Source organism: Malurus melanocephalus, unplaced genomic scaffold (assembly GCF_030028575.1).
Source record: "Malurus melanocephalus ecotype Western Australia unplaced genomic scaffold, MMel_1.1 scaffold_8, whole genome shotgun sequence".
Taxonomy (NCBI): Eukaryota; Metazoa; Chordata; class Aves; order Passeriformes; family Maluridae; genus Malurus; species Malurus melanocephalus.
Window position 1 is genome coordinate 3625260 of NW_026623240.1, and position 22221 is coordinate 3647480.

The window sequence follows — 22221 nt, forward strand, 5'->3', positions numbered from 1 at the left end:
CAGCCTGGTTTGTACTTTAAACCCCATTAGAGAGGTTTAGAGATATTAGTAGAGATATGGCTAATCATATACAAAGAAGTCTTTTGCTAGCCCAAAGTAATGTACAGTGAAGCTGGGCATTGAAATATGCCCTTGCCACACATTTGCTTTGAATATTTGCTGAATAATACGTCCATTCAGTTATTCATATTGTTATAAACATCTTAGAAAGCAAAAATTCTTTCAAAGGAAATGTCAAAAAAAAGCCTGCCTCTCTTAACTGTAGTACTGGCGAGTATGTCTTTCCTCTTCTCCACATCTCCTCCAGCAATCAGTAAAAACTGTTAATTAACTAATAACCCRAGGGCAGTCCCTGGCCCACTGCAAGCATGGCAGGATCCATGCAAGGGGGCAGAGGAAGATTTGGGCTTGCATTCCAGCAAAGGTGTCCACAAAGGGATGTGCTTCTCTCTAAGGAGCTGTCAGGTCACGCTGACACTGYTGCCTTCCAGCATGGGTGTTCTGCACCAGTCATCCACAGGGCAGCTCTTTCCATGCCACCTTCCCGACACAGGGCTGGGGCTCCTCTGGAAATGCTGTCAGTGTTGTACCTGTGCCTGTGCTGGGTGCTGTCTCGGGTGAGCTACAGACCATTGCTAAAATGCACTCCCTACCAGTGGGGAGCAATCACAGCACCAGTTTGGACAACCATGTGTTCCCACTAAGCCCTGTTGTACTGTGCAGTAATTAAAAAGTCATGAGTCCTATTTAAATATAGGGCATTCTGTCCTAAACCTCGAGTGCCTGTGGGTGTGAGTAAGCTCACTCTCCAAGGATGTTCCCTGCTCTGTGTACGTACACCAGCTTCATCAAAAGGATAGAGGAAATGCCAGATCCAAATACACCAATTCCACTTTTTTTTTTTCAATACATCACTGATCAGTCCAGGGATGGCAAAAATTAATAGTAATGAGCTAATTACTCTACCAGCTGCCTACAAAGAGGGGTCCTGTAGGCAGACTCCTTCTGCCCATTTGCCTGCTGGTTAAACCACTGCTCTAGAAATTATAAAACAAAACTTTTGTCCCTTTATAAACATCTATCAACATCACCTTTATATGGCCCACAGCACCAACACTGCCTAGCTTTTAAGTTCTCAGAATGCAGCCAGAATCTCCCCTAGCACATTCTAACACATTTTACTGGCTTGAGCAGGGTAAAACACAGCCGTCTCCTCATGTGAATGGCTGCTGAGCTCCAGCAGCCCCTGCACCAGGCCGGGCTCACCATCTGCGTTCCTCCCAATGTCCGAAGCCCGTTCACAACTGCCAGCCCTTTGAAAAGGCAGCCTGTTTTTCTGATTGATTCACTTTTTAATGAACTGGGAAAGCCTGTGAACTTAAACCCTGACACCTCCACCTCCCTGCCTTCCTAGCCATCCCTGCAGCAATGTACTGATTATATTTCAAGTTATTATGGGATTAATACAGCTGCCCCCGGTGCCTCTTTCCCCTGAACTTCATCAATAAAAGTTGTGTCCTACTCTTACTCTGGTTAGTTCAGTTCCTTCCTGAATCTCTGCCTGTAACCTGTGATGTGTCGGCAAGGCTGTACCGTATCAGCCCTTCAAAGCTGCCAGCACTGCTGATGTTTAAAACCTACTTGTGTCACGGCCTTGCATAAGCTTTGTGTATTTAAGAGGACATCTTGAGCTTTGCTATGCACTGCATCAGCTCTCTAAGTGGGTAGCACATACTTAGCAGTATTGAAAATAATGAAATAAGATAATCCACCAAAAAACTTAAATAGATTGTGCCAGTGTCATCTTTCTTTGAATTCACAGTAGAGCTATAAAAAGTACTTTACCCAGGCAAGTTCAGTAGAAGAAAARAATGAAGATGGGGGAAGCAAAATACCTGCGTCCAACATAGTCCAGTTTTTCACCAACATAATTTCTTTGTACAGCACAAGCTTTACGTTTGCTTTTTTGTTGGTTTTATAGGTTGGGCTCCCGCCCCCCCCCCCCCCCCCCAATACTATTTTCTAAAAACATCATTAAAAATGTAATTAACTGGCTTATTCTTTGAGAAGTCTGCAGTTGTTTACAAAAGAATTGCCACACAAGCTGCCACCTTCGACTGTGTTGAAGTAGGAAGTGATGTTCTTGTTTATAACTGTGCATCAATTTCACAATATATTTAGTTTTGGTACAAGTTACATATAAAATTCTCACTGAGTTTAATGTTGCAGCAAATAACACATATAGTAAGTGAGTAGGATTTATCACTGGCTGTAATGTCATTGTACATATTCAAAATATATAAGGTGAATGATATATACACATGCACATGCAAAGAAAATGGAAATATATTTAGTTTAAGAAGTGATGAATTGTGCTTGCTTTTATAATTCTCATTTTGTACCTAGGAGAAGGGAGATCAAGCACATCCGTGAAGAGGGTGGCTGGTTGGGATCACATCTGAGAAGCAGAATAGTCACCAAGGAGCAGGTTAGAGAAGAAACAGCACTTCTGTACCCATGGCACGAGACGGGGGCCTCAGGAGAGGCACCCACTGCAGTTGGTGGGACACAAAGAAATCCCATGGAGTCCCAAGATGCTCCCACAAAACATAAAATATCTATCCAGCTAAAATGCTTCCCTCAAGATGTTTTACTCAAGCATTTTTCTTAAAGAAGGAAGTGGTAATTTTCCCCTTTAAATTCTGTTTTCTTTTTTCCCCCCCTGTTTGGTCTCTCCCGTAAACAGAGGCCAGAAGGCTATGCTTAAATAATTCATCTACAAATTTGCAATATCTTTTTGAACTATAGCAATTAAACGGAAAATAGAAAAATCAGCTCAGCATCCTGTTTGGATGTAATTAAAGGTATAATCTGTTCCATTTGAATACTTCAGTGCTTACCCTTCTTAAAACAACAAATAAGAATAGTAGCTCATTTGCAATATGCTTTTTTTTTCAAGTCAGCTAAAAAGACTAACTGATGAAGCAAGAATAATAATTTTTAAATGTGGCATAAGCACAAAAATACCAAGTACAGCTTTCAAATGATTGCTGCAGATCTCAAGTCTGATGAGAGTTCAGTAACACGGGGTATAAGCTTTATGGCAAAACACTGAAGTCTTCCACTATTTGGTATCAGCATCTCGATATGGCTGATATAATTACCTATCAAATACATCARTGGAATGAATATCAGACGATATCCAAAAATATGTAAGTGGGATGCGTATCAGCTCAGTCTTTTAGGGGCTGTTTGATCTTAGCGYTTTTTCCTTAGAATAAAAGACAAATACCGCATTCATTGCCCCTTTGTTTTCTATAAGCAGCTGAAGATTTTACAGCACAATAAAGTCAGCCTATTAATGGCTGGCTTATGGGTTTTAGCTGGATTTTTACCCTCCTACTGGACATTTCTTCAGTGCTCAAAGAAATTGAAGTCAGGTGTAAAGTTAATATCTGCCTTGTTCATTTATTCATATTGTAAGCAATCAAGATTTCCCCAAATCACAGGGCAATCTCTTGCCTTTTGAGAATTAATACAGGCCCTGTTCTCTCAACTTAGTTTAACAAAACAACTGGCACAGGTTCAATGGAAGCGATGATTATTCTGAGAGGTTATGGTGAACCACAGAAGTTGTTAGCGAGAAGCTTGCTCCTAAGATCCCCTAAGAGGAAAACTATATGGATATTTCAGAATGTAATTAACAGCATATTCCAACAATGTGAGGAAGAAACATGGTCTGCTTTAGCTGCAGAGGAATCTGGCTGCACAGGGAGGGCTTTGGCTTGCCCAGCAGCCACTGCTGGGAGCAAAGGACACAACGGGCACAGAGGGGACCCCTCAGCAGGGCTGGGAAAGGCAGTGGGGTGGGCTYTGTCCATGGGGGCTCCTCTCCTGCTGCCCATCTCCCTGTGCTCAGCAGCACGGCACCCTTCACTGGCTCCAGCACCCAACCAGGAAGAATGACTTTTTTCAAAATGTTCATTTTCTCTCCACTATATTCTCTCAAAAAATTATTTTAGGGAAGGCATGTCTCAAGACTAGTTTTGGTCTTAATGCTATTGTTTGTAGGACTGTTTCAACAAAATTGTTCAGGGTTTTTTGTTTAGCTTTAGGTCTTTTAAAGTTAAGTACATAGCAGCGGATAAAAACAATTCTAAAGAGCAAAATATCWTTTTTTTTAATGTTTTGTTAATTTAAAAAGCAATTTTCAAGCTTCAGCACGTGTAAGCTCAGGTGAATAATGCAGCAGAAAGCTGATTTAAACAGATAAAATGATCACAAAAATGTAAGAGCAGTATTACACATGGGAACCAAATGGCACAATGGTCTACAAGGCCTCTCTTACAACACTGAATGTGAGAGAACTTTAAGCTTAAATTTGTTGAAAGTTAGCACCTATTAAAATTTCCAGCCTTCCTGGGGTGCATTCTGCACTGTTTGAAAGCCCAGGCCCTTTTCAGGACTGGTCCTTCRGGGGCCTGAGCCCCCTCAGAGCTTTCCTCAAGCATTTTCCTCCTTCGGGGGCCTTCAGTGGACAAGCTACAGGTGAGTGGGGTAAAAAAGCCTCAGGTGAGCCACCCCCTTATGTCCTTTTGCCTCCCCCCCGAACTGTGCATCCTCCTGCACACCAAAAACATTTCTGTGAGCTTAATGCTAGAACTGCTGTTAAAAGAAAYGCAACAACAGAACTCAGCTTATTAAAAAATACCCACAGAGGAAGGAAAAAAAATCCTCAACACAGTAGCGTCTGTCTGCAGTAAACAGAGCTCTTTTCAGGCCTTGGGCTCAGACATAAGCCCACTCTACCAGGGTGAATGAATTACTGTCAGCTGGGCCGTTTTCACTCAGGTTTAAGCACAGGCATTTCACCTGCCATTTGCCAGGAGCCAAGAGCTGCTCAGGTGGCATTTGTTATCCMTATATAACAAACCTGCAGCAGTTCCCCCAGCAGCAATTGCCTAGGCCATGGGTCACACTGCAGGACCAGAGCCTCCACCCCCACAAAGAGCATCTCTGAGACAAGAGCCYGTGCCTAAATGAAGCAACGCTTATCTCATGCATGCCACAGGTGTGATGTCATCCCCTCTGGCAGAGGAACCAGGATGTCTACAACCTCCACTTCTCAAAAAGGCAGGAACTAAAGGTAACATGTCTCAGACTTTGTTAAAATATGGTGATAATTAAAAAATATAATTACCACTACAAAGTTAATTCCTCACTGAGTTCTTACAAACAAATTTTTAATTTGCACCAAAAATTTACATTTCAGATTTGAAGCCAACCAGGAATGGTACAAGCTTGGCCAGGGACTCCAGGCTGTGGCTGGTGGGTCTGCGAGGCTTGAAGGCAGGAACACTGTGGCTTCCTGGGAACATCACAAGCAAACAGTTGCCAGCAACTCCAGGTGCACACAGGTTGGATTGCTTTAAACTCTCATCCCTTGTATGAGTGTGAAAATAATCACTGTGTCAGATAAACTTCTGCTTTTTATTAAAAAAAAACCCAAACAAACCAAACCAAACCAAACTTATAAGGTAATTGATTGCTTTCCTCTAGTCTTTTATTAGTTATGATTAAGGAGCTATAGTAGCCCTGTTTACACAGCTCCAACAAGTCAGGACCTGCAGAACRTTATTGGCTTGGGGCCCACAACTTGCTGTCCATTCTCAACAGAATCAATCTGGAGCTGAAAACATCCCCGTAGGAAGCGTACGCATCCCTGCTTATACAGGAACACAAACAGCAATAACTTCAGGYCCTGTAAGTTGCAAGTTCAACTTACAGAGATCAGCCCTGACTTGTCATCGCTCTCAGCATGTTGGTGATGAGATCAGAGCACTGCAGCAAGGACTCCCAGCCTGACAAGGGACAGAGGTGAGCGTGTTACACCTCACTGGCACTCGCTTCTCCGGCTGCAGGAAGGAATCGACAGCTCCTCTGTTTAACATGCACTCACGGCACTGCCAGTCTGAAATGGCTGATCAGTAATACTTTAATTGCAGTTTCATAGAAACAAATTGCTGTTTAATTGCAATAAGCTTGTCTGTGGCTTAGCTGGACTGACAATAGGCATACACCTGGTAGKAACAGCAACAAGCAGCAACAAGGGTTATCTGGTACTGCATGTACAGGAAGGAGGCTCAGGCAGTGCCATCAAACCCAGAACACAATTTCACACTGGTTAAATWTAACATTTTAAAAACTTATATACATAAATGTGCTAATCTCATTTTTATTTTTTAATAGGGCTGTTTAGAATATGGATACTTCCAAARAGCCTCACATTTCACATATAGCTACCAGCAAAATAATTTAATAAAATATTTAAATTGAAATMATCTTTTGAAATCACAGAATCGGGTTGTAAAATATTTCTGAGATCATTGAGTGGAACTGAACACCACGTCAACCAGACCATGGCATCAGTGAGTGTCCAGTCTTTCCTTAAATGCCTCTGGGGCAATGACTCCGTGACCTTGACAGTAAGGCATACTATGCCAGTTTGTGAGTTTTGGGGGGTTTTCRATATTTACCCTAATGTTAGACAATGCAAATTTTATCAGTGTTAACTAACAGGGAAAAAGGGAGACAAACTCAGTGTGGTTAATATTCTGAAGATGTGACTTAATTTCATAGCCTTCATTTTGGTAAGACATTCTCATTTTATATTTCATAAGATACTGCATAACCTGTTAAAATATTTAAAGATAAATCATGTAGGACTGAAAAGACAGTATCTTGTTGCAAACAGAATTTGGTTTGGAAAGGCTTAATGTCCCACTGCCTGCCAGGATGCGTAAATCTCATAACTAGACAGCTGGATAGGTAACAACATTAAACCCATTTAGAGGGCAATCTTTTTACAAAATTGTTTCATTAATAAGAGTGACAATTTATATGATTGAGATGTTTAGATGCAGTATAGACAGAGCATTTTATCCAGGTTCATGAGGATGATTTCAGATTAGTAATATTTCCTTTGATTCTTTTTTTTTAACAGCATTCATTTTTGAAAGTAAGGGGAGCTCTTACTGAATGATTATTTGATTTTTCTGCAGCACTAAATGCAGAGGGAGTATTTCAGCCTCAGTGCAGCAAATACATGTGATAAAAGGTGAACAAGTTGGTGTTTTTCTTTACAGATCTCCTAAAAAGAAGTGATTTTTCACATAAGGACGAATCTATGGGTTCCCAGTAGCCTTCTATCCACACCTAGCATCCCCATTACAGGCTGTTTCATTGTGTGAAATGCCTCTGGTTTCAAGAAAGTGTTTTACCTAAAGCAAGAATACTACTTAAATATGTTCTATTGTATATTCATAGCTCCATTAGTCCTCCTGCAATTTAGCACATCAAAGCAAAGGCTTCATCACTTGCATGTGGATTATGCTAACATGAGTGACATTTGTAATCTTATAGGTCTGCAACTTAAGAAATGCTTTTAAAGTAAGCTATTAAATAGGTAGCTGTGCTTTACAAATGAGTCATATAATAGTTTATTTAAAGCTGTTAATGAACTTCAACCTCTACATCACTAAATGCTATACTACATTACTTACTAGAAGTTATTAGCTATCTTCTTAGCACTTCTAGGTTATATTGGACAACCAAAAATCTGTACGTTAGATTTAAACACTGTACCTTGAGTGCTTATACTGAAAGAATATAAAAAGATGTCTACAGTCTCACTAATACTTGAATTCTATATTCATATGACTTCAAGTGTCTTTTCAAAGATATTGAAGCAGCACAATTTGCGGGACTCTAAAGACTTTAATGCCAGATCAAAAAGCTTAAAAACTTATTTAAAATACCCATAAGTGCATTTAATTAAAAGTCATACATAGTGTCAGTCATTTATGTTGTGCTTTGTATGTTATGCAAGTAGTCTTTTGTCTTTACTGTCTGACACTCTACATTGCTACATTTTCTTTTCTCTGAAAGAGTGCTTCTTCCTCAAGAACTGATGTGTTAAAAGAAGAAATTCAGGAGCCCTCCAATATACTAGAGGTCATGAAGTAGAATCTGAAACAAAAACATCTGCTGTTGGTTGTTTAGATAGGCAAATCTATGAATCAGCTTTTTGTGTATCAGCATCACAACAAAAATAAGTCAAGTTCACTCCATAACCAAGCATGTCGAGCAGTGAACATTTTCTAAAAAACAGAATTAAAATAATGGTGTGTTACAAATGCATTAGTTTCCTATAAAAGTAGAGTACTTCTTAATATTGATTTGCTTTTAATTGCAGCAAAGGCAGATTCGTTGCTTGCAGGTTCCTGAGTGAAGGCATACAGTGCATAGCCACAGATCCATATTCGTATTCTTGCTAAAAACATGAAAAGACAGATTTTTTTCCCCCAAAATTATTCTGCACAGATCTACCCCAAAGCAGCTGATGGTAAAATGAAGCTGTTCCCTTTCTAAGCTTAGAGATGGGTCTGCTGCTTTGTTGGGAGATGGTTTTTGTTTGTTTGCTTTCAGAGAACAGATCATATTTTGAGATCAGCCAGTTACTGGAAATAACCCAGGAAACAGSTTTTATTTCCTTAAGATTATCAGTGTTGTAAAGTTAAAAAGTCTCTTACCCCAGCAAACACAACTTTACGTTGTTCAGATCAGAATAGCTATTGTATTCCTTTTCATGAATACTCAATTCTGGTGCTCAGCATGAGGTACAGACCTTTCGTTGGCTTTTATTTTTTTGACCTCTGCTGGTATATTCATACCCTCTTATGCTTGCATGCTCAGAGACACATGCACAYCCTTAACACAGAAGGAACTGGAAAGAAAGAAACCACAGTACCTCTGTGTGTGCTGTAATTCACTGCAGTGTGAATTATAATATACTTGCTGTTACCAGAATTAAGAATCTCCATGAAAAAAAGGTTATTTTGAAGTAGTGCTTCGTATCCTTGCCAAAAGTAACACGGTCAAGTAGTTTAGCAGATTCTTTACTGGCATAAGACAAAAGAAGAAGTCCAAACCAAAAACCTACTTTAAGGTAACTGACAATTAAAGTAACAACTATGYAATATTGAGTTGCAGAACGTTTTGAATGTAATTAAAATAAAAAAAAGCAATGCTTCTAAAACCCATACTCAATTCAGTTTTGTTTTACTTTTTATTATTTAAATACACCATACTAGAGCAAATGTCTCTGAAAATATCACAAATAAAAGATTTTTCTTCATTCAGCAAATTAGAAGTAGGTGAAAATTTCTACACAGTAGCTGCTATGAGCCTTTTTTTTTTGCCATGGGAAGTAGCAACATTAGGACAAAAACACTTACATGCATACATACATTGTATTTTACAGATACAATAAAAGTGTTTGTGATAGAATATCACAAAAGCCACATCTTTATCTCATGTTCAGTTTGATTGAAACACATTTCCTTACAACACTTAAATATACAAAGAGCAAATAGAATGTTGTTAAGGTAAAACACAGGGTACAAACTGGCCAGTGCCCTGCTAATTGTTAATGAGGGTAGAAAGCAGATTTCAATGCTTCTTTTAATTAGCTTCATTAGTCATCTTCCCCACCCGCCCCCCCCCAAGATGTCCTCTGGTGGATCTTTTTTCATTTTCTCTACAGTCTCCCATTAGCCCAGGTTCATGGAGTCCTTAATGTTCATATTCAGTCATTTTAATACACCAATAAATGTGGGAAGGGCAATCAAGAATAAAGAAGGTGCAATGGTATGGAGCTGGCATTGATGCTAGCTACAAAGGTGACTTGTCTACTTGGAGACATGGGATCCATCTGTGATGAACAAAATCTGAGATGAAGGCACGCATTCTGCATTACTCTGACCTTTTAGCAGACCTGTAAGAAATAAAAATGGGTATCTTAGCTAAATTTGAGATAGGAAACTACAACATGACTGCTTTTGTCTTTTCCCTATTCACTAATCTCTTTTTTATTAGACTACTTTCCAACTGTGACTAGATTAAGGCTTTCTACACTGTCCATTCATACTGCTAACGTTTCAACTTTAAAGAGCAAAAAGCAAACATTTTTCACTGTTTCACTACGAAAGAAAGCAGACATGAAAAAAAAGGGACTACAACAAAAAATAAGTTTACTTTTTGGTAACGAGTCATAYAGTGAATAAGGTGGTTTTTCTGGGCCCCATTTAAAAGGGAAGAACCATTATGCCATGCCTTTGAAGAAGCGAGTAATATGATCTTGTAATTGGAAGAAATAGTGTGTAAAGCAAATATGAAGTACAGCCAATATCCTCCCAAGGCAACTTTGGTTAATATGCTGCATTGCACAAGAGCTAAATATAGATATTTCAGGATTCCCCCCTCCCATTTAAATTCCTCATCTGGTACGTTAGTTAATGTTACATAAACATTTTAATATATGAAGTCAAACATGTGCTTTCATACTGGTGTTAATGAATTGTGATAATTAAAAGTGTCTAACTCAATAAAAATCTAAACTTTCATGGATAAAGTAGAAATTATCATCCATAGTCTTCAAATACAATCTGTTTGCAATTACCAAAATGAAATAATATATATTAGATTTTTATGGCTTTTAAATGACATTTTGCGCTTCCCAGGAAGTTCTTTTTTCACCCTTTCTCTAAGTTACTAAAAGCCTGAGGTCTATTAGTAACTGCAACCCCCCACTTTCAAGCTAATTAAAGTAGTAGAGGCTTGGAGGTTTAATTCCCCAGAGCCGAAGCTCAGTGTGAGAAAGGTAATTTGTCTGTCCAGAACAAAGATTAGGGAGCAGCCAGCAAGCATATTTAATAAATGAGCATCAAGTATCTTCTACTATGGACACAGACAACACCAATTATGTAACTACAAGGGAATTGTTGAGTGATATGTAAACTAGAAGATTTTTAAGATCTTCTCTAAGAGATGTAATGTAACTCATACTTTATTTAAAAGTTTGGAGGCTGAAGACAAGCATTTGTTACAAACATTGCCAGCCAGTGGGAAATTTACACTTTTAGTAGGTGGTAATAYTGTTGCAAACAAGAAATACTACAGGAATACTACCAGTACCAAAAAATGCTTAGAGAATTCTTGACAATAGAGCCCCKTCAGATGAAACGGCACAAACGACATCACAAACTACGTCTGCACTCTGCAGGCAAGCAGTATCGAGATTAGAGAAAACGGGAGGTTTTTTAAACTACACGGCAAGTGATGAGAAGTTATCATTTACATGTGTGAATTGCCTCAGGGAGGCAAAAGRCAGCAATGGTAAACATCCCTGCATTTGCTTCCTTAAAACAAAAGCAAGTTTTTAAATTAAGTTAGGCCATGCAACCTTTCCTGCCTGCACCAGTCACCTGTAAACTGTAGTAAAACAACACTGAATTCGTAACTGTCACCTACATATGTGCAGTAAAAAAGCGTTTTAATGCTGGCAGTGTTCCAATCTCTTTGGTTAAAAAACAAAAAAAAAATTAACTGTGGATAGTCTGCTGTGCTTATAATCTCTACTGGTAGAATAACCTGGAAACTGATTGATCTTTAATGTTTAATAAAAAGTATCTGTTACAGACAACTGTGTTACAGTGGAAGAATATTTTGAATCAGTGGCCCTAAGACACACAGCTTTCTGGAAAAATCTCTGATGCTAAAATCTTCAAACTGATTAAAAAAGCAAAATATAAACCACAACTCTCYTAGCAACTGCCCYTGTAGCTTCCAAAGTTCCAGAAACCTGACAAATWTATGAATTATCAACTTATCTCTTTAACTRTGTTTGTTTTCTGGAGTTTCAGTGCTCTGCAATTCCCTTTGAAAACCAGYAGGAGAAGTTAAAGCAATTTCCTGAGAGATTGTATTATTTAGCAAAAAACCCCTCAAACTACATGTCCGCTCGATSTTCTCCCTCATCCCTGCTCATCTGCCTCGGCTGTGAGCGCAGCAATGCCGGCAGTGTCAGTGACAGGAGCTCTCTACTCTCCTTGCGTTTAGCTCCCACCAGTCTACAGTCACGAGCTCTGCAAGCCCAGGCTGGTTTTACTTCTCTTTTCCATGTCCTATGTTCCTCATCATGTCTACTGCTTTTATTGCAACTAAATCATTTTTATGTTTTGCTAAGGCAGAGAAAGAAACTGATAAAACTAAATGACAATTTAGACACCTATTTGAAGTTACATTAAACTTTACATTCGTAGAAGACAAGTGGATAAACCACTCTCAGAATGGTAAACCTTTTACTGCAGTGTATAAAGATGAATGGTTTTACCTATATTTTGAAATGGGATACCTATAAATATTCATTTAACAGAACCACTGCTAGCTAGTCTATATTACAGATCTGTTTCATTAGAATTCACAACAGTATAAATCTATGAATCTTTAACTGTATTTGTACTTCCTTGAGAAAAGGCTGCACATTCTCCTCCAATCTTAATTATCTTTGTTCTGCCTAACTATGTAGCATCTTTGTACTCAATTCTCTCATCACCTCGATTGACAAATTAAGTAAATAAAAAAGTCCATGTTTTATTTTGATGTAATTACATTCACTGTATAAGACTTGAAAGAATACTTAAAATTAATCAGTAAATTTATGCACAGAAAAAAAAAGCAAACACAGATATTGAAATGTAGCAACACAACAAAAAAAAATCATGTAAATTGAAGAACAGTTTCTGTTTTCTCGGACATATTTCTCAACTGACTAAAAGCACTACAAAATATACTGCACACTACAGAATAGATCAGCCTAGCATTTGTCCCAGATTTTTTTTAATCTTCCAAATTCCTACTTGCAGATAAATGTTATTTTTTTTGTGATCCTTACAGACATTAATGAAGTTCCTATTGTAAATCTATAAAGAATTACCAACTGAAGTGTGCACTTTTTGTTTCACTGCAATAACTCAGTGCTGTGTGATTGCCTGGGTTAATGATGAAAAAGTCAAATATACTATCAGAGCTGATGGAAAAATCTATCACCAATCTGAAATTAAAATTCATCTGTGGTCAATAAGATTTAATATCCATGCAAGTGGCGCTGTAAAGAGTAAATGAATCAATGTCATCAATACATAATCAGTATGAAATATGATGTGAATAAAATTATGTGCAAGAGTCATACATCCACTCTTTTCTGGACCAGGGTGGAATGAACAGTCTCTTAACTCAAGGTTGACAGTAATTGTTACAAATTAGGCACAGCAGTTATCAAAATGCACTCACTTGCATAGCTTTAGGACTGATTAAGGAGATTAAAATACATCTAAAACTATCTAGCTTCAGAGTTACAAGACAACTGTTGATCAGAAATTCTTTTTCTTCTTCCTCACTATATGATATGTACAGTGATTATTTACTCATGTAGCTAGAAACCAAAACTACCAACACAGAGATACACAATCTCTAGTTAAGCTATTAGTGTTATGGAACGATAATAAAACAGCACTTTGGTTTTAAAATGTTGACTTATAACACACAAAACAGACAAAAAAATACTTCTGAAAGAGTACCCCAGCATGCTTCCTCAACTAAAATCTTAATATTAAAATTAAATACATTAGTTTAGTCCAGGAACTTTCTCTTCACAAGACATTTATTTCCATATTAAAGGATCTAATTTTCCTCCYTCAGAAACCTGCTCTCTTGTAGCCCTTAATTTCAAGATTATAAAATAAAATACTTCTCTTCCTTAAAGGTTGGTATTAAYATGTGCTCTCAATTTTGCTTTGTACATAAGGAATTCAACACCTGTACAGATGCACGTGCCCGAACCAAAATAAACTGACTCACCCTGCATGTCATTTAAAAGGTTCCTATTTTCTCCCCACACCCTGTGCCTAAATAACTTAAGGTGAGTTCAGCTATTTAAAGGTCTCTTTGCAGGGATAGGGAATGTCCACTATTAGAATGAAAAGAAATTGATCTTCATTTAGCTCTAAGAAAGCTTATTAGTAATTGTGGAGTATTCACCTTCTGGTCTGGCAGTAGTGGATTACTCTGAAGTGAATTCAAATGGCCATTGATGAGAGCTGTAGGTCTATCATGTTCACAAAATAAACTGCCATTGATGTAGTGAAACCGATCTCCGGGGACCAGGCGATTCCGGCAGGTAGAGCATGTAAAACACTGGAAAAGAAAAGAGACAGCAAGTGAAACTACAGCACAAATTAAGTATGCTGCAGGTTTGAAAATTACACTTCAGAGACCGCAAGTGCAGTTGAGATATGGAGCTGCTTGGTTTCTAGTATCTCCAAATATGGCATTAGTCTTACCTGTTGGGACTATGCAGTACATAACTCAAGCAGAGTTTTACCGATTACGAGGGAACAAAGCTACACACTAAGGAAAGCTTTAATAGACACTCATTYTTCTAGTTATTATTTTGTGTTTCATTCATAAGCAGATGCAGGTTTTACACTAAAAAGGCATGGCAGTACTAATCAGCTTCTAAAAACAAAAGTACACAGTAAAAACCTCTCACCTTAAGATGATAGACATTGCCTTGTGCCCTCATGACCAGCTCACTAGCAGGAATGGACTGTCCACAKGCACTGCAAGCACCACTATTTCCAAATAACCTGAAACAGAGGTGATGATCATGAATAATTTAATACACAGAAGGCTCTAGGCATTTTTGCACATCACTGCCATGGTTTATTACACAACTATTTTAGACTTCTGACCCCYGTCTTCCAACCTGTTTATGTTTCATATTATGAAAAAGTATATTTTTATGTAACAACTGGTAGCTTCACCTTACCTTGGATATGGTTACACAGGATTTAATCAGAAATATTGACTTACACCTCTAGAAACACAAACAATTCTGTACTACACACRTTTTATCAGATTACTGGGTTCATCATAAAAAAAAAAGATACAATTCATGACTGGAGTTTAAATGCATTGTGTCCTTGAAATTATATGAAGAACTCTTTTGTACTTTAATCATATCTTGAGATATGAGTCATCAAAAGGGTTAAGAGGATTTGATTGTATATCTAAGAAGACATCATGCTCAGTGTATTGAAACTCCAGTAAACCTCCATCAGTGCAGAGTTTCCATTAGAAACTCTCTGCTATCCAGGTTGATATATAATGTGTATGGGTTAACCTTTTCAATCATGGTGTCAACACTTTAGATTTGCCTCTGCTCATCTCTTTCATCCTAACCTTCTCTCTCTCTTGATAATGAAATGCTTGCTCCAACTTCCCTCTATCTGCTCCTGAGTCCACAATTTAGATTACTTCATCTCTGCTAGCAACAAACTGAATGAAATTTCGATTTGAGCAGAAAGTAATTTACCGGGATCTGGACCCATTTGTCATCATATCTCTCTGGGTGTTTGCTGTATCACTGCAGTTTTCCTATGCAATCAAATGAGACCACAACATCTGCCATTGGGGGGGGTACACGCAGTGGGGGGAGGGGGGAATAGACAGAAGAGTGGTGAAGAAAAATATATACATAATTCTTCAAATCCATTTAAAGGCACAATGCATCGATTCAAAATATAATACAATAATGATTATTGAGTTCTACTTTTACAGGCTGCGTTAGCGAGAATTAGAAAAACCTTTATTTGCTTTTGCACGAGTCTCTAATAGACACAAATATTTATAAAGACTACCACAATTCATTTTGCAGTAAAAAAGGAAACTGAACTAGCTGGCAGGGTCACAGACCCACTTTTCTGCACGATGTAAAACATAGCAATAGGATTTACAAATTAGCGTATTGGTGTCATAATAAATATTAATATTTGCATCTCCTTCCTGTCCAAATAAAGTCATAAAATTCTGTTTGTGTCAACCTAGGACACACATTACAACAGAATACCCGTAATCTGAATGATTGCAGTGTGCCTCTGTATAAAAATAATTGCTTTGAATTTTCAGAATCTGAGCTTGCAGAGGAGGCTTGTCATGTTCAAACTACTAATTTGCTGTCGCCACTTTATTGAAAATAGCCTGTAAGTTGTTATTAAATGTATCGACTGAACGACAGAGAAGAGTAGTAAAACTGCCCCTTAAGATGGCTTTTAATAGGAAGCTGAGAAACAAATTTTGCAGCAGCATCGATTTGAAGAGTTCAATCAAAACTCCATTTCAAAACTAATTAGTCTGAGATCCACGACACATTGACACGTTCTTGCAGAATCACAGCGGTTACAAAGGGAAAGCTGAACTAATACATTATCAGGACCCCCCRCCAAAGGGACTAAACTGCCTGGAAACTAAAAGTCCATTATTAGGGCATCGTCCAAAACAGGACCAGTTCCGAGGAGTTACATGATTTACTGAGGTTACTTCCAAAGCTTTGCGATGTACGTTTTTCTTCCTTCATTGTTACTAATATCAAAGTTAGCACTGGAGAAGGTGCACGGGAAGGGCTGCAAGAGGACGCAGAGAGGCACTGCTACATTTCTAGAGCAAGGATCCAAAAATTGAGGGTAAGGGGGATGCAGCAAGGGCATTGCTGGGTAGAAGGGCAAAGATGGACAGTGTCATCGTCCAGGAGAATCTGAACATGGTGAGCCATCTCTCACATCGCTCCTCTTCCCCCGTACAACTGCACCACCCAACTGAAAACACAGCTTTCAGAATGCTGATCTCGTTGCACTGCTTGTCTTCATTAAGCATTCATTTGTTATACTATTCTCTCTGAACTAGAGTGGTCCTACACCTTGAACATCTGTGAATTCTAATAAATGGAGTCAAACTAATCCAGAGGCTTTCCACACATTCTAAGTTTTCCCCAGGCATGTTCCCAGAACAATTCTACCTTAGGAAGATGCTTCAGCTGAATCTTCTACTAAAATTCTTAAAAATTACTTACAAACTCAGAACACCTTTCCGCTGCTTATTATTACTTACCAAGAAAATTAAACTTATTTTTCCTTCTCTACTGTTCTGAACCGTTTTGTTCTATAATACCATTAACAGGAAAAAGGTTTTGTCTTTTAAAAAAATGTTATTTCTCCTTACCAGTAAAGGAAGTCTTCCACATTAACTATTCTTTACTGAAAAAGTTGTTTTGCATGGTTTCTGGGAAGCTGGAAAGCTAATTATCTAACCAGGGGGACTGTCCAGGACAGTATTTGATTTAAAAGGCTTGAGGCTTTAGGTGCTCAATTAAGTAGCTATCGGTCTCAGACTGGACTTTAATGGGCTCTTTTCTCTTTAACTGCAGCAATGGGTAGAGATACCCCAGGTCAGGCTAATTAAAGTCAGGGGACTCTTTAATTGTGATGACAGAATTGGTTTCAGTTTCCTCTTTGGGTCCTCAGTCCAAGAAGGTCATTAATATTTCAACATTTGGGCAATGCAATCAATCACAAACATCAAGAGGTTCCCTGTACGGACACGGCAGCTCTTCTACACTTAGCAGCATTTTACTGAGCCACCTTAAATTAACTACTGTGTGGTTCCAACACAGCATTCCCCACACCCCCAAACACTCCCAGTTTTTTTTTTTTGTTGGTGGGGTTTTTTTTTGGGTGGGGTTTTTTTCAGAACTTTCTRTAGGAGAGTGGGAATGAAAGCAGCAAGAAATCTTCTCAACCCAGTTTCCCATCTTGCTGCTCAAAATTCAACATCAGCAGAAACACGTCTCTAGCAACTTGTACTAACAAAATAAGGTTCCGCTGCTTTCCAAAATCATRGAGACAGATTTAAGCACCCTGATTCTTGCATGACATGGTGCACATTTGTGTTGGCATATATAAAGCCAAGCCCTAGCAAAGAGAAATGCACATCCAGACCTACTGATCCAGAAGGAATCAGTGTTTTTGTACACTCCCCACATTTCATCTAAATTCTGAACCAGCTATATTAAATGTAACAAAGAAAGGCAACACAGAAATTACCCCTGAAGCCAAGTCCATTAAAGGTACTTCAGAATAACTAGAGACCAAGCACCTTAAAAGCACCAGAAGCTATTGATACTTAAAAGGGGGGCTGTGCATAATGGCAAGTGCTGCATTAGAGAAGAGGAAGAAAAAAAAGGGAAAAAAAAAAACCAGCCAAATTACGCTTGGTTAATTCAGAGTAACAGATCTGCCCCCAAGTGAATTGGAGGCCTTGAATTAATTCTGTTATGACAAATCAAGATAAACGTTCCCCCTAAATTGCATGCGATTTAATTAATTTTTGAGATCCTGTTTTTTTTTTTTTTTTCCTAGCTAATAGTTCACATGCTCCTGTGCTGTCATTGTGCTTGAGTGGGCAGACTTCAAAGTGATATTAAATAACCAACTATTAGATTTACCTAGCACGTCCTATTGGAAAAGTGCCATTTAATTACCTAGCCTGTTCAATTAAAGGGACAGCATTCCCTGAATATAGCAGCTTGCCGCTGATTACCAGGGAAATGAACTGGCTGCCCGGCGGCCCCCTCCCCGGCGCGGCCTCACTGCGGCGCGTTGTGCTCCGGCCGCCCCCGCCCCCGGGGCTGCGCCCCCGCCGCGCTGCGCGGAGCGGTGCGGAGCGGCTGCCCGGGGAGGGGCGCCGGGCGCTGCCCCTTTAAGAGGCGCCCGGGCAGCTCCCCCTCTCCCCCTTCCCCACCACTCCCTGCTCTCTCTTAGAGGCCAATTTTGTTAATTAAATGTTTTGTTTGCGACGCGGCTCTCATTCATTTCGGACACGTCATTCCGAGCAGATCTAAGCCAGAGACCAGATCTCATTAGATAAAACCTATCAGAACTAAGAGAAAATGGAGGAGACACTAATTAAAGCTTTTAATTGTGCGGATTCGCTGCCACGCTGCTGCTTTATCTGGCATCTTAAGGTTGGAAGGGCTGCGCTCCACTCCCTCCCTGAGCGCATTGCTCGCCGTGAGGAGGGAGGGGAACGTACCGGGGTTTTCACCCCCTCTCTTTTCCCAGGAACCTTGGCCTTCAATGAAAACTGCAGCTGTAGCTACACGGCCAATTTGTTTTCGGGTTTTGGTGAGGAGAGGGAGGTAAAGGGGAGTGTTGTGTTGTTTAAACAACAACGAAAAACCCCACATAGAGCTTTAGACAGCTAAAAAGCTCATTAATAAATGGCCCTGTGGTCTTGGCCCGAAGGAGTCAAGTCCCTTTCACCTGGCGCCTGCCGGGCCGATCAATCCCCTTTCCCATTTTGTCAGTCGTGTCCAGCGTGCCCTGCGTCTCTGGCTGAGAACTGTGCCCGTGGCTCTTGCCTGGGGAAGAGAATGTGCCACCGCAAAAGCCCGCCGGAAAACTCAGTGAGGGGAAGGATGGCAGAGGAGAACCAGAGAGACTCGCTGTCAGAGTGGYGTTGAAATCGCCACATTTGGTTGTAGAGGCAAAGAGAAAAAGGGCGAGGGCCTCGCTCATGCCACCGTGACCCACAAGGAAACCTGCAAAGTCCATTTCCAGCGGGGAAGCTCCAAGTTAACTCAGCCCCGACAGCGCCAGACCATCCAACTCCACCTTGAGTGTACACTGTCCAGCTCAAGTTTCAGCAAGCATCTGTCAGAGTTATTTTTGCAAGTCAAATTACACAGATCTAAAGAGAAGTCAGGCGATAGGACAAGGAGATCAATTCAAACCCCTCATCTGATAAAGCATCCTATTCATAATCGCCTACATTAAAATAAACGAGTATTAATTTTTGGCAACACAAAACCAGAGGACTGTGATAAGCTTGCCTGAACTTGCCTCTGGGACACAGTGGACGCATCTTCTCTTTTTAATTAGTAGCAATCAGACGTGAGGGTTTGTTTGATGGTGTTGGTCGAGTGATGAATCTGTACTATTCAGTGCATCTTAACAGTAGTGTCAATTTTTCCACTTCAAACRAGACTCTTCCCCTAACACCGTTCTGCTCTATTTAATTACTATTCTGCCAGGCTTAGGCTTGTTGCTTAGGATGATGACCAAAAAGCACCATTAACCCCCCATAATGTGCTGATTTTTTAGCATTTCTCTCTAGAAATAYCCCCAAACTAGCAAAGCTAACGCTTCAATTCCTCAGACAAACCACGGGACGTGTTTTATGTACTTAACTATGTGAAGCCATGGCCACCTACCAGGTCAGAGGCTGCACTATCAGAGTAACCAAATCTTAACTCCATCCTCTTAACTAAGGAGGTCTCTGTGCACTACAATTATTCACTACAAACCACATCTTTTCAAAGGTAATTTTTACAACATAAGCAAATTTGTAACATTTGATGGCCGCTTTTGGTAGGGTTGTTTTTTCCCAGAAAGGGAAAAAAAAGTGGAACATCTTGACCATCAGAGAGAAGGGAAATCCTGCGTTAACTCTTGACATTTACTATAAATGAGAAGTCAGAAGCATTTAAACAGAACACAATTTGTTTTAACTAAGTATTTCTGTGATGCTGGGAAGGTATGGGGCTTTTCTGTTGTTTTTTTAAGTTACTGAATGTTGAAACAGAACACCTCCTTGAAGCATTCATGTGCATCAGTCTATCAAACCATTTACTCAAATTAAATGTGTAATCCTTCAAAATGCCTCCTTTTAAATTAATGAGTTTAAGKAGCTTGAGTTCACCTGAAAAGATCGTACGGGCACCTGACCTCATGAATTCTTTCTATTAATTATATTGGAAACTTGTTGGAAGGGATACTCTGCATAATCTTACAGTACCCCAACAGATGCAAGATTAGTGAGGCTTAGTTCCCCCTACCCAAATCTGTGGCATTTAAAGCAAACAGCTTCAAAAGAAAAAGAGATAAGAAATAAAGAGCAAGAGCATACACCTCCTCTGCTATCTCCTGCATTGTCTATACTGGAAGTTAAGAGAAATGTCGGTTCAAAGCTTCTCTGTAACAAYACTGAGACAAACATTGTAGCACTGTTTTTGCTATAAGTAGAATCCGTGGCCCTCCAACTGATGGTTAATCAGCTCTTTCACAAGGAGAACAGAGAATGAGTCATTCTGTTTCCACTCAAAGGAGTTTAAAGGTGCTTATGTAAATATCATAATTAATCAGATACTAAAGGMAGGCATTTCATTATTTAGCACCTCTGCCATAGCCTTATTTAAGCCCTACCATTTTAACATTTACTGTTCAGATATGCACACTTCTCCTTCAACACTACAACAAAGCAGATTAATTTAGCTTCTCTGATTGCTGTTTATTTTTAGTTAGGACTTGTTTTGTGCTGACAAACCACTTTAAAGTTACAGTCGTCGTTCGCCCCCCCCCAACTCTTCCCTCCACTTGGCAGTCGCAACTGCGCCCTGGGCTAGGCGCTAACATCCGCACCCGCACGTCTCTCCACTCCTAATGAAGGAGCCATCCTAAGCCAGCCCACCTCTCTGCCCTGCGGACACCCACCACGAGAAATAAAGGCGGGGGAGAAGGAGAAAAATGGAGAAAACGGTAGCGAGAAAAGGGGGAAAGTGGTCCTCACCAGCCTGGCCGTCGCCTCACCTGATGTAGTCGTTTCTGCAGAGAATCATCCCACTCTTGGTGTAGCAGGAGGTGCCGATGTCCCCCAGCTGGGCCTGGCAGCAGGAACAYTTGAGACAGCGGCTGTGCCAGTAGCTGTCCATGGCGTAGAGCAGGAAGCGGTCGGCGATCTTCCCCCCGCAGCCGGCGCACCTCTTCCAGGAGAGGGAGCCCGCCGTGACCGGGGGCGGCTGCGCGCTGCCGCCGGGGTTCACCATGGCCTGCGCGGAGAGAGGGGCGGGAGCGGGTCAGCGCCGGGACAGGACGGGCCGGGGCGCAGCGCGGGGCCAGCGCAGCTCCCGGGCCCTGCGGGGGCAGCGGCGGCCGGGCCGCGGGGCAGGGGCGCGGCCGCGCAGCTGGCGGGGAGCGCCGGGCGCGGGGGGCAGAGCGAGCCCCGCCGCCCCCCCGCTCCGGGCTTGTGCAGCTGCAGCTCACAAGTCAGGAACAGTCCCGGGGTTTGTTTTGCTTATGAAAAAAAGTGTGTGAAGAGTGGAGGGAAAAAAAAAAAAAAAAGTTGTGAAACTGGTTTTTCAGTCTAGGAGAGGCTCCGAAGGCTCGGGGCGGTAACGAGGGGCTCCGGACCGGCCCTCGAGGCCTTGAGATTTAATTTTTTTGTAGTTTTCTTTTGGAGAACTAAAACCACCCAGAGAACACACTCCAGACTGAGGACACTGGCCCGAATAATAGATCATTGAACTTTAGGACGCCTGTTAACTTCCTACACAAACATACTCAACTTTTGTCTCGCTAATCTGCCCTTGATCAGCAGTTTAAATGCTAAAGCTTTGTTACTCAAAAAAAAAAAAAAAAAAAAAAAAAAAAA

At 40.3% G+C, this 22221-nt stretch overlaps 1 protein-coding gene and 1 long non-coding RNA gene across 2 annotated transcripts in view; one reads left to right on the forward strand and one right to left on the reverse strand.

Moving 5' to 3' along the window:
- The window catches only part of LOC130578367 (uncharacterized), a 6149-nt gene extending 737 nt beyond the window's left edge, over positions 1 to 5412 (forward strand). Inside the window, exons 2-4 of the long non-coding RNA XR_008965865.1 lie at positions 2407 to 2488; positions 5072 to 5146; positions 5273 to 5412. This is a non-coding gene — a long non-coding RNA (uncharacterized LOC130578367). The remainder of the gene's footprint in view (positions 1 to 2406; positions 2489 to 5071; positions 5147 to 5272) is intronic.
- A 134-nt stretch (positions 5413 to 5546) lies between these two features.
- Positions 5547 to 22221, reverse strand: part of LMO4 (LIM domain only 4) — a 19119-nt gene continuing 2444 nt past the window's right edge. The window contains exons 2-5 of the mRNA XM_057374407.1: positions 21381 to 21619; positions 14450 to 14546; positions 13939 to 14094; positions 5547 to 9835 (exon numbers count right to left, since the gene is read on the reverse strand). Of these exons, the coding sequence (XP_057230390.1) occupies positions 9827 to 9835; positions 13939 to 14094; positions 14450 to 14546; positions 21381 to 21616 (498 nt within the window). The 5' untranslated portion in view covers positions 21617 to 21619 and the 3' untranslated portion in view covers positions 5547 to 9826. The remainder of the gene's footprint in view (positions 9836 to 13938; positions 14095 to 14449; positions 14547 to 21380; positions 21620 to 22221) is intronic.